This window comes from Mycteria americana, chromosome 8, assembly GCF_035582795.1.
Source record: "Mycteria americana isolate JAX WOST 10 ecotype Jacksonville Zoo and Gardens chromosome 8, USCA_MyAme_1.0, whole genome shotgun sequence".
NCBI classification, from domain to species: Eukaryota; Metazoa; Chordata; class Aves; order Ciconiiformes; family Ciconiidae; genus Mycteria; species Mycteria americana.
Genome location: NC_134372.1, coordinates 34,753,234 through 34,765,528, shown reverse-complemented (window position 1 = coordinate 34,765,528; position 12,295 = coordinate 34,753,234). Strand labels below are relative to the sequence as shown.

At 35.9% G+C, this 12,295-nt stretch overlaps 1 protein-coding gene across 2 annotated transcripts in view; it reads left to right on the top strand.

Moving 5' to 3' along the window:
• Window positions 1-12,295, top strand: part of LONP2 (lon peptidase 2, peroxisomal) — a 49,406-nt gene that overhangs the window by 18,200 nt on the left and 18,911 nt on the right. For both annotated transcript variants that reach the window (XM_075510665.1, XM_075510666.1), the window contains exons 9-11: window positions 4,153-4,303; window positions 4,832-4,958; window positions 6,023-6,156. In XM_075510665.1, the coding sequence (XP_075366780.1) occupies window positions 4,153-4,303; window positions 4,832-4,958; window positions 6,023-6,156 (412 nt within the window). The remainder of the gene's footprint in view (window positions 1-4,152; window positions 4,304-4,831; window positions 4,959-6,022; window positions 6,157-12,295) is intronic.

Genomic DNA, 12,295 nt, shown 5'->3' with positions numbered 1-12,295 from the left:
GTGTATGAACAGGTTATGGTTTGAGAGCTCTGTTTTGATCTTTGCATGTTAACATGAACTAGTAATAATTTAAATGTGCTAGAAAATACCATGGCTTCACTCTTTTAGCTTTTAAAAATGACAGTTATGGTCCTTTACCTGTGTATTTCTCAAGTGTGTGGTACACATTTCTAGGGTGCATGAAAAGCCACTGAGTACAAGCAAGGGAGTGGAACAAATATTCCAAAGCATTTTTCTGTGTATATTTTTCACTTGCAGGATTTTATTTACTCTTTGCTGTTAATGATGGTAAGCTCTGTTTCTGAGTTTGCTGGCATTTCTTCTGTCATTTCTCCTTTGGATTTTGAACTAAGCTGGCCTAAATCTAGTCAATGCATGGATGAAAAAATACCTGAAAATGAAATTTTATTAGCTAGCTGACTGTTGTTTGCTAGGCAGTCAAAATCAGTGATGAACCGATGATTTGACATTTCTTGGAAAGAGAATAACTTTTTTTGGAAGTGTTCCAATCATGAATCCAGGTCTGTACATTAATATTGTTAATTTTATTCAACCTTTGCTGTTTTTTTTAATTTATTTTTCATTCCCTGTTTTGCAGTAGAGAATTAGCATTTCTGTTCTTCTATCATGTCAAGTGTGTGAGGACAAATGAAATTAATTTATTTTTTAATTATTTGTGTTTGAATTTTTGGTACTTTTTTGCTGCTTTGGGATACTTCTGTTTTTTATATTTGAAAACCACATTCTCAGTGATACTGAACTCAGCTCCTGCCATGGGTTATTCCAGCTGAGGCTCGTCAGGTTAGCTTCCAACTGTCTGCTTGGGCTGCAGTTTTTATGTAAGTCATTGCTAATTGACCATTAGTTGCATCTGGAGAAGTAATTGCTCTATTAACCATGTCTGGGCTGCTCCCATGTGAGATCTGTATATCCCTCTACTGCTGTCTAAACATCCTGAAGCAGGTGCTTTACCTCTTCTAATGGAGAACTCATGCCTGGATATAACAGCTTAATTTTCATCTGCTTTTTGTGGTTTATGTTGTTGGAAAGTCCATCTGGAATGAGCAAAGGTGGCTATTATGTAGGAGAACAAACAATAGTAAGTGGTCACCTAACTGGCACATTTGTTTTTCACACTGCTGCTTCTTGTTTGGTAAGTGCCATCATTAAGTATAAAAGGCACATCCTTTTTTCCTTAATGTGTAGGTGTGTTAAATTCTCACTGACTGTCTACAATAGGATATATTGAAGAAGGTATATTCATACCCTGTAAGCTTGGAAGCAAAGCTTGATGTTTTATAATTGCCGGATATGTGTTTAGTCCTAGTGCTTCTGCAGAGTTGTTGCTTAAGCAAAACAGAATGTCTTCCTATTTCCAGTTACTGTTCATCAACAAGGGAATGTTTTAGTCTAAATTTAGATGACCTCTGTTTAAAACAGAAGAAAACAGAAATGGATCCAAGTGCCTGATAGTGAGTATTTGTATGCAGGGAAATTAGACCAGGAGCATAGCCAGGCAATTAAATGTTCATGGAACTTATTCTGGATTTTGTGGTAATAAAATGCTGGTACAGAGAAGCCTTTGTATGCATGTGAGCTGTTGGCCATAAATTAACCAAGATGTTTTCTTCACTGAATGTTCTTTTTGTACTTAATATTTTTGTATTAGTTGAATATCTTTGAAAACTTTTGAACTTGAACTTTAGCACAGATACCTAGCTGAAGAACAGCTCTATTTGCTTTGGAAAATCTGTTTTAAATGCATAGGCATGATATTGTTTTATGTCTTATTCTAAGAAATAGTTACCATGACAAAGAATTATTGGTCCAGAGAAACTCTAGCCATCATAGAAAATCTCAGATAATTCACATTTTTAGATATAATCTGAGTTGGTTTTGATTACAGTTTCCTTTACCTTTATTGGATAGTATTGTTTGCGCATGAGTACAGCATCAATGTTTTGTATATCTTTAAATAGTATTATAATCACCAGCTTAGCACTTAGTAGGATTCATAAGAATTTCTAGTTGCAGACTAGAAGGAGAAAGAGAGAAATGTGTGTAGATAAATGTTATAAAAAAACCAACTTGGTCTGTCAGAATACATTGTTTTTCAACATATTTGCAAGTAGTTGCAAATGCTTTGGCTGATAGACTGGAATTTTGTGGAAATACTGTGTTATCAGTGTAAAAAGGGTAAGTTGAATTAGGATTTGCTGTTTAAATCAGTTTTGAAAAATTTACAAGAGTACACTTTGAATGGGAGACTAATATTTGGTATAGATCTACTTTCTTTGAAGACAGTTTGTAGATGCTGTGCTTGGATACACTGCCTATTTTTGTGTCCCCTTGCATTTTAGGACTAGATTGTAGGACTAGTTGAGGTAAGAGACATCTATAACTCTGATTGAATTATGCACTTGGCTAGTCAGGATACTTCTTCAAGGCCTTTGCCTTCATCAGTAAAGAAGGGAGTAAATTATAGCAGCTGCCTGCTGAAGAGGATAAGAAAAGAAGCTTTTGAATAGCTTATAGCCAATGAACAGTAACATTCACTGAGTTCCAACCTTAGTTTTAGAATTTAGGCATATGCTTCAGTATGTTTTAAGATTTCACTATTAAGGGGAACATATAACTTGTATTTTATTACAGTTGCAATACATTTCCAAATATTAAGTCTTAAATCTGTGCGATACTTCAAAATAAAATCAGAAATTGTTCTGTTTTTAAAAAGTTCTACTGTGTTTCTGGCATTCAGTAAAAAAAGTATTTTGCTAGTTTGTTGTGATCGTGAAACATTTCTGTTCTAAAGATTTTTAACTTCTCAAAGACTGAACAGAATTTAAGAGTCATGAAAATTCAGAATTGTTTCTTTCATAACCAGCTAAGAAGTGCTCAATTTCAGTTTTTTAGAATTATCAACACTGTTCTTGGCTATAATTCAAGTTGCTAAGACAAGAGCTGCATTCATTTGGGTATAGGCAGATAAATTATTTTGACAGCAGTGTGCTATTTCTCAGGAGATGCATAGGTCCCATTATTTGTAACATGAGAATTATTCATGTCAGTGTAGCATTGATAATTCATCATTTGGGAAGGAAAAGCGTGGCAGTACTTTAAGGGGGTTGGAATGAAGGTAGTCCATAGGTGGTGGTACAGAAGGCAAGTGTAGATTGCTGTATACAGTGAACTTCCAAGTTTCAGCACTGTTAAAAAAACAACAAGACAGCACCTTAGTACACTTGTGATCCACATATATAGAATATTCATCACCTAATACAGAAAAACAGCTTATTCAAGTAATAGCTTAAATACATGCAAGTGTTATATTAGCACACGGGTAGTACTAAAAGCAATCGGAAGACAATGCTGTTATTTCTACTTGTGTTCGTAGTTCTACTTGTGCAGTAAATTTTTGAGGTTGATCAGGCTGTGTGTTGTTATTCTTCAGTGCTTGTTTAATTTTGTCTCCTTTTTTTTTTATCAGAAAATTTGGGAAAAAAAGAAAAATGCAAAGATTGTGTTAGGAAAGCCAGAGCTCACTTAGAGTCAAGACTTGCATGGGATGTCATGGGCAATAAGAAGAGCTTCTACTACTACATTGGTAGTAAAAGGCTGGGCAAAGCTGAATGAGCGGGGCAGGTGATTTAGTGACAGCAGATAAGACTGAGATAATCTATGTTCTTCCCCTTGGTCTTCACAGTGAGGTCTCTCAGGTTGGTGTGCTTAGAGAAAGAAGAGCTACCAGCAGCATATGAGGATTGGAGTCAGGGATTACTTGAGAGAATTGTACTCATACAAGTCCATGGCACCACATGGGCTGCTTTTCCAAGGGTGCTGAGAGTCCTTGAAAGGATGTAGAGATAGATTGCAGGAGGTACTTGTTGATTGGAGAAATGCTGCAGCCATCTTTAGAAAAGGATAGAAAGAACTAACAGGGAAGCAACCTTTTTTATGCATGTGGTGTGGAATGTAGTTACAGAGTAATCAGAGTGAGGCAGGATATTGAAGGTCAGGGTTTAGTAATATTCATAACATTTTATGAATGTAAAGTCAGATTTGACAGATCCAAATGTAATATAATAAAAATGTGCGTATTTTATTTACTTCTAATTGAACAACTGCATCAATTTTTTGTTCACTCTTGTTAAGGTCTTGGATCCAGAACAAAATCACAGTTTCACCGACCACTACTTAAATGTAGCCTTTGATCTGTCCCAAGTCCTTTTTATAGCTACAGCCAACACTACAGCTACTATCCCCCCTGCTCTGCTCGACAGAATGGAAATTATTCAAGTTCCAGGTAACACTACGGTGTTTTCATTAAAGTGGGTATTGCAAGTCCTTAAACAATGTTGGGGTGTTTTTCCTGAAAGGAAAGCAGTTCCTTAAGGTAAGCCTGCCAGGAATCTAGACTGAATGGCCAGAATCATTAAAAGAGACTAGTCGGGATGCCTCCATTATGGCCTTAGTCATGAGAATGAAATTTAGCATTGCACTTAGGAAAATTCAGTTCCAGGTATATGGAGATACATGGATACATTCTGTAACAATATTTTCACTAATTGATGTGTTTGTATTCTAACTGGCTGTTGGCTGATGCATCTTTTTAATATTCCAATGAAGAAAGGGATCTTTGAAACACTAAAATTCTATTCTTCTTGTTCACATGAAGTTATGAATAACCACAAAGTATCATACCAACAGCATTTTAATTTATAGCTGGGTTTTTTTGTTAAATTCAATCAGGTACAGTTATAAATTATAAGAAATTTTATTATATTATAGTGTATAAACAAAAATATTAGTAAACATGCTTTTTCTTTTGAAGGATACACACAAGAAGAAAAAATTGAAATTGCACATAGACACTTGATTCCTAAACAGCTTGAACAACATGGTCTGACTCCACAGCAAATACAGATTCCACAAGTAACTACTTTGGACATAATTACCAGGTAAATCTGTTATTCATTGCTTTAAGTTTAAATAACTTATTTTTCTGGTAACTAGTAAATAATTTATAAAGTGATAACACAAAGTATTTCTTAAGATCTGTTGTCCTTAATAGCTTCAGAAGTTCAACAACTGGTAATTTATGGAATTGCTCTTTCCTGAGCAATTTCCTGTCTGGCTCTGCTGTCTAAACCGAATCATCCTTCCTTCTCTAGAGAATTCCTTGGTCTGGTTCTCAGTGTGGCTCACAGCCAGTTGTGCTGACACAATTGGTAAGGCACTATGAATAAACAGAAACAGTTCAAACTGGTATTGCTGCAGTCTTCAGTGTGTGAAGCTATGGTCTTGGCAGCAGACAATCTTTATTTTAAAGAATGAAGTTTTATTTCTGTCATTTTCATAGAAAAAATGGAAATTGCCATTTTGTTTCTTGTGACTTGATGGGCCACATTTGTCTAAAAATTGGAATTAGGTTAAAAAATTAAAATGTGGTATTTTAAATAGCTTGTATTAATTATAACTGCTTCTTTGTTGGACGTGAGAGGAAAGATATTGATCAGAACATGTTTTGGACTTGAAACTAGCTCATTTCCAATGGAAAAAGTGTATCAGTATTCAATGAATTGAAGTATTTTATGACCAGGAACAGCATTTTGGCATTTAGTGAGTGTTATTGTCTGGTGTTTCTTTTTAATTCATAGACTAAAAGAAAATATTCTTTTACAGTCAGTTCCTCAACTGTCAGTGAACTATATTTTGAGTTTTAAAATAGTTCTTCCTTTTAATTTTTATGCATCCGAGAAGAGCTCAGTGCTATTGGAGCGTTGTTTAGCATTTCACTAAGGTTTGACACCAGGTGCTAGTCATGTCTTCTTCCCACGCAGTAGTTTGTCTGTCTTTACAATTTTATCAGCAAACCACAATTATTTTGATAAAAGCACATGACATTATTTTCCTGTTTATTAGAGTAACCCCAGGTCTCACTGTCTTTCACATCTCATTTTATTTGGATGTAATCTCTCTTAACAAAGAATATCCACCAGTAAAACAATTGTCTCTACGCTAGATACACCAGAGAGGCAGGAGTCCGCTCTCTGGATCGGAAGCTGGGAGCTATTTGCAGAGCAGTGGCAGTGAAAGTGGCAGAAGGACAGCACAAAGAAACAAAGCCAGATCGTGCTGAAGTGGGTGAAGGAGAAGGTGTGTATCTTTTGCATGTTTTATTAAAAAGGAAACTTGTAATGTAGTCACAAGGAAGCTGATTTATCAACCTTTTCTCCTTTTTTGTGCTTCTTTAAGGGCTCTGTTTTTAAAAGCTTTGCAAATAGAGTGACATTCTTATGCATGGCTCAAGTAGTGCTGAATTATGGCTTAGGACATAAGTACAGTAATTTCACCCTGCCAGGTTGGTAATCGAGAAGTACAGTTGATCTGTTTCATATTTTAGGTATGCAGTTATGATTTGTATATGTTTTTATGTCTTCCTAGGCTTTTTTATGCAAATCTTTCACTTTTTTTCTTTAATAAAAGACTAAGCATGGCTCTAGTTACTGTATTTTAAAAAGTTCTTTAACCGTGCTGTGCATGCTCTACCAGCTCAGAACTCTGTCAGGTTATTTTGTTGTACTCTAAAATAAATGTCTGCTTGAAGAGCTTTGAAATTAGAAAGGTTTAGGGGCTCTTTTTGTGTGCCTTTTAAGACTGCACTTAGAATAAGTCTCTCGGAGCTTTGTAACTTATCAACTTCAGTAAGTCTGTTCTTGTTTCCCATGTATACAGACAATAGTGATTTATCATTCCCAGTCGTCCAACAGACTGAAAACTAAGCATAAAATTCTCAAACAGCAAAAATACTCAGGTAACTGCTTCACCAGTAAAGGTAGAGCTCTTTCTAGTCTTGAAACAGAAGGGGGAAGGAAGAAGTCAGGCCCATAATCCAATCCACTTCATGTGTAACATGCAACTTGTGACTGCTCCCTTTTTCATCCCCAAATTAATGTTCTCTATAATGAAAATGAAGTTGAACATCCATACCATTTTTGGTGAAACATACCATGCAGAGCATAGACGGTTATGCTTTTATTCCAGCCTGTTGCTGATGGAGGATCTCTGTGTACACACCAGTTTTCTTTTGAAGGTTTCAGAGTGCTCATTGCAGCACTAGATGTCTGCAGGAGCCCACAGTTCAAGGTAGATGAGAAATGTGAAAGGACAGAATCCGAACCTGAAGCTGAACTTCTAAAATATGGATAGTCCTTAGTGTCAATAAAATCTAGCAAGCAGGGTGTCAGGTGTTCTGTTTGTTTGTTTTTTAAAGACTGCAATGAGTCCAGTTGACACTTTCTGACAAGAAATACTGCCAGTCTGTCTGAGAACAACTGTGTGCCAGAGGACATGGGAAAGCAAAAACTGCAGAATGGCTGCTTGCTTTTGCTCCAGAATGCTCACAAACTTCAAATACTAAACAGACCCCTGTTGGTTTGATGTTGTGAAAGATTCCACAACTAAGCCGATGTGGAAAAAGCCTTTAAGTTTTAACATCTGTACAGCTAGAATAGTTCTGGACTGGTTTAGAGGAGGACAAATAAGGAGACTCATTATCTGTTCCTTTAAAATAAGGCGGCTTACAAGTTTGAATGGTGCCCCCCGCCCCCCCCCCCCCCCCTCCAAGAGTAAATCCTGGGGGGGGGGGAAATAGAACCAATATTTGTACATACAGTGGTATTTAATTAGAAGAGTATATGAAGAAGAGTTTTACCCATAGTAAAAACTTTTGTGATTTGTCTCTGGAAATCTGTTTATTGATGGTCTTTCAACTTTACCTTGCCTTTTTTCTCTAACTCAGTATTTTCTTTCTGAAAATTAAATCTTCTTTTACCTTGTTGAGTTTTCTAAGATCATCATAATGCCTGTGGAAACTGTAATATCAGAAGATTTAATTTGGTCTACAAATCAGTGTTTGCTTAAGTGGATTCCATTTTCTCTGACTGTTTGGCTTAAAGAAAGTGAACTCTCACAGTAGCAGTGGCTGTGCACGCGTGAATGACTGCAGTTTAAATTGTCCCATCTGCATTAAAAGGAAGAGCTTTTAAGACATATTTATTCATGCTTTCCATTTATATTATGTGCATCTTGTCTACCTTCTCTCCTCTGTGCTGGATTTTTCTGAAGTCAAACACTGAGTTTGTCGATACTTTTGTGATACCTGAACTTGCTCTTGAGCCAGAACACTGAGCCTTTGGGCTGTGGTGGCCAGGCTTACTAGCATCAAGCAATATCATGTGTCTTTGCTACTGTCACTTTTTTGATAGTAATTTTGACAAGTCATATTTTTAAAGTGTTTCTTTGCACTGAAGGGTAGCTGTGTCTAAAATGTGCTTAAAAGGTCTAATGCGATTGCTGAAGAAAAAAAAGTGTCATTCTGCTCTTCAAGCCTTCTGATAAGATAAACGAAAAGTAGGGTCAGAGTACAACTCCTGATACTATAAGAAGAAACATTTTACTATTAAAGCAAAGAACAAAAAGGAAGTGTATTAGACATCTCAATCCAGTGAGAGAGGTATTTACAATGTTAAAATTAGCACTGTACTTGCAACTTAGGTATTTACACTGTTAAAATTATACACTGTTAAAATTAGGACTGGACTTGCAATTTACCAAAGCTAAGTGAAAACAGCAAGCTAGGTGCTTCAAAAGAGGCCAAAATGCTAGCATTTTTGGTTGACACACAATTTGGAGTAAGCCCAGAAGAAATGAGCTGTGAAGAGTTGCCTTTGTACTTCTGGAATTGAAACTGCCCATAAGAAAAAGCTGTATTAATAAAAGGGAGTCCAAGGGACAGGTGGCTCTATAGTTAAACTTTGATATTATGAAGGCATGTATATAATGGTGTAGTCTGCAATATGCATTTTATTTTGTGCTAATAATGTGCTTATACCCTGCTGTATTTTTAGCAGAATATGTCACTTGTTGGGAGTGTATTAGAGTGGAATACTTTTTAAAAATTTGTTTTGTTTAGCGTTCATTCAGTCTGTTGGAAACAACCAAGTATTTAAAACAAAACTTGGAAATACCCGTAAATACTTGCAAGTTGATGCAAATAATGGGATTTGTAGCCTAAATTTATTTCTTTGTAATTTTTTTTTTCCTGTTGATTAGTGGACATTTGTGCAGTTGTGCATAGTGATAATGAATTTTTATTTCATATAATGAATGACTCTGGAAGAACAGTTAATCAAGTTGTCTCTTAATAGTTTCATTTAGAATAATTATTTCTCGATATTTTTTTTTCTTTGTCTGTATAAAAAGGCCTATAATTCATTTTTGCTTTACACATTTGTCAGTTACTGATGTGGCATTGAGACTCTACAGTTAGTGCATTCATATGTCATGAGTTGTGACTATGACAGAGCAAGCTACAGGCTTGCCTTGTAGATTCTAACTTGCTAAAGCATAATTTATGTATGATTCATAGCATATCAGAATAGTAACATGGTGCCTATTGTGTTTATTCAGCTGAGTGCCTTCTGGCTTGTGGGTTTGTAATAAAAGTTGAAAGACATTAGGTGGTAGAACCACAAAACTTCCATCATTACATTGATTAAATCAGACTATTAACTCAAAGTGGAGCATCTGTTTTCAAGGCTTTGTAAACATCAGGCTTTTGATACTGTTTGATAGTAGGGTCTAAAAATGGAGGATACCTGCCATAGCAGAACTGATGCTAGGAGATATGCTGTCAAGCTGTCTTTAGCACTTTCCAAAAATGCATGACTGAAATACACTGGCAGCTTTGTATTGCCTTCCTCGTTCCTTTGACTCCTGAGCTTTATGATGAAGTTGGCAAGTGGAGGAGTGTTAGTTTGCATCAGTCGTTGAATTTGTACAGTGAACTTCAGGAAGAGCAAACGGAGTCATTTTTCAGACCTCTCCAGGGAGTCATCCTTGTGTACAGTAACACTATCTGATATTTTACTGAAACACTATCTAAGATTTATGAGACACTCATCTAGTCTTTGACACTAGAAGAAATTCTAGGAGTCACAAAAATATGTGAAACTCTCCTTCCTATTTTAGTGCCACTGCCTTGAGAATACAATGCAGCAACTGTGCGCTAAGGCATCAATTCATAACGCAACAGTTGAAACCCAGAGTGAAAATGATTTGCCTAATTCAGACTTGAAAGGAGGTTTAGGACAGGTAATATTTAATAACTAAAAGTGATTAAATGAGGATTCTATCTATGTTGAAACCAAGGCTTTGAAAATACTTAAGTAATTCCATAACCCAGTAATACAGTTTGTTTTACTCATTGTGGATGAAACAACACTTGGTTTTGAGTTTAAATGCAAGTTTGTCTGAAGTGGTCAACGTGAATTGAAACATGTAGTCTTCACCTCCCTCAACTTGGGCATAATGCATATTATTCACAAAACATTGTGCATGACTGGGGGGGGGTTGCTTGTTTTTAGTATGTATAAGGGCCTTAATACAGTGGGCTAACATCACTGTTCTTGCAAAAAGTGACCTGTTCTATGTTCTAGCCAAAACTCAGCACTTCCAGCAGCATGGGATCTCCCATAGCACTGGGAAATGAGTTTATGAAATCTGATCAGCATAAATCCCATGGTGGTATGACTGTAGGCACTCAAGTTTGAGCTCAGCTGTGCCAGCATTAGTATACTTATCAGCTCTGCAGGCTGTAATGTGTGCTTCTTTCTAAAAATTGCTTGGAATGTCTTTTCTGTTTTAGGCCAAAGAGGCATAAATGTTATGAAAAGTTTGGGTTATATACAAACTTTTTTTTACCATGTTAATTTATCTAAATATTCCTGCATGAAAACCTCAAATTCAAGTGCTTCAAGTACACGTTGTTATTCTAGATCAGAACTGATGGAATGTAATTATTTTGTGAAAAAAGAAGTTTTTTGATCCTGTGGGGAAGAATGCATATAGCATTAAATTTAAGTATACAAGTAAGTGTTAGTAGGATTGGGGTCCCAGGAAGGCGTTCCTTTCCAAAAGATCTTTTGGAGGTAACACTTCCCAAGTATGTAGTGCATAATATTTAGGTTGGACAATGGAAATTTGCTTTTAAGATGGAGTTTCATGTTATGCCTGACTTTGAATGTGGCCTGTTGTCAACAAGGGCAATCCCATCCTTTCCTACCTACGTGTAGTTTTGTGGAGTTTGTTAGTTTTGGAGGGCCTAAAAGAATTCTGGGTCTGTCTGTGGTGTGCTGAAGCATCTGCTGGTAAATCAGCTGATAAAAAAGAACATTTTGTTTTCCCTTTAATTGCCCACAAACTTGAAACCTTTTCTTTCATGCTTATGTTCTTTCTTATACCTCTTCATAGCAATTCAGCAAATCAGAATATGTTATGTTAAAAGCTATTTAAAAATTTTAGGTTTCTTTTCTATTCTTCTATCTTGGCCAGTAAGTATGGCTAGAAATCTTTGGGTTTAAGACTTACGTATTACTGTTGCTTAATTTAAATGTTTTATGACAAGCTGAGAAATTGCTACATGTTGAGGAAGTTTTAGGCTCTTATATTCACTCATTTCCATTATATTTCTAGAATAAAGTAGCAGTCTTAAATTCTTAAATCTGTCTTTGTGCCATGGAATTGCTTTTTAGATTAAATCCTGAATTATATATAGTAGTTCATTGTCAGTATGTTTTCTTAGGAGTCCATTTTCTTACAAATCCAGTATTTACATGCAAGATCTTCTTTTGTTTTGAGAACTTGCAAAGGCAGATTCCTGAGGAACGTTGTCGTGATCTTTGCCGAGTAGCTGCAGATTCTGCTCTGAAAATTTTACAAACATAATCTTTTTTTGGTTGGTTGCTTGCTTTTTGGATTTTTGTTTTTTGGGGGGGAGGGGTGTTTGCTGTTGTGTTGGTGGGGTGGTTTTGTTTTGTTTTGTTTTTTTAAAACAACTCGGTGCTGTGCTGCTTTTGTTTAAGCAGTAATGTAACAGTAGATGAGCAGGTGGTTCCTCCAGTGCAGTGTGGAGCTCTGTTAAGGGTACTTCTTTGACTTTTTAGCTTATTTCTCCAACTTAACTCAAAATGTAAGATGATTAAGCTGTTGTCCTAACCAAAAAATCTGTTTCTGGAAACTTGAATTTAACTGTCTTGTTTTAGGTGAATGTGTCATTTAACTTGTACTATGGTTTATGGCTGTTCATCTGGGATAGGTAGGGAACATGTATTTGTCATCATTAATGGAAATCTTAATTACTTGCGTCTTTATAGAAGTGCTGACTATGAAGAATCTATAAAGGTGACAAAAGATGATGTTTTTTCCTTCAAAGAAAAAGTTAGTGTTTGTAATT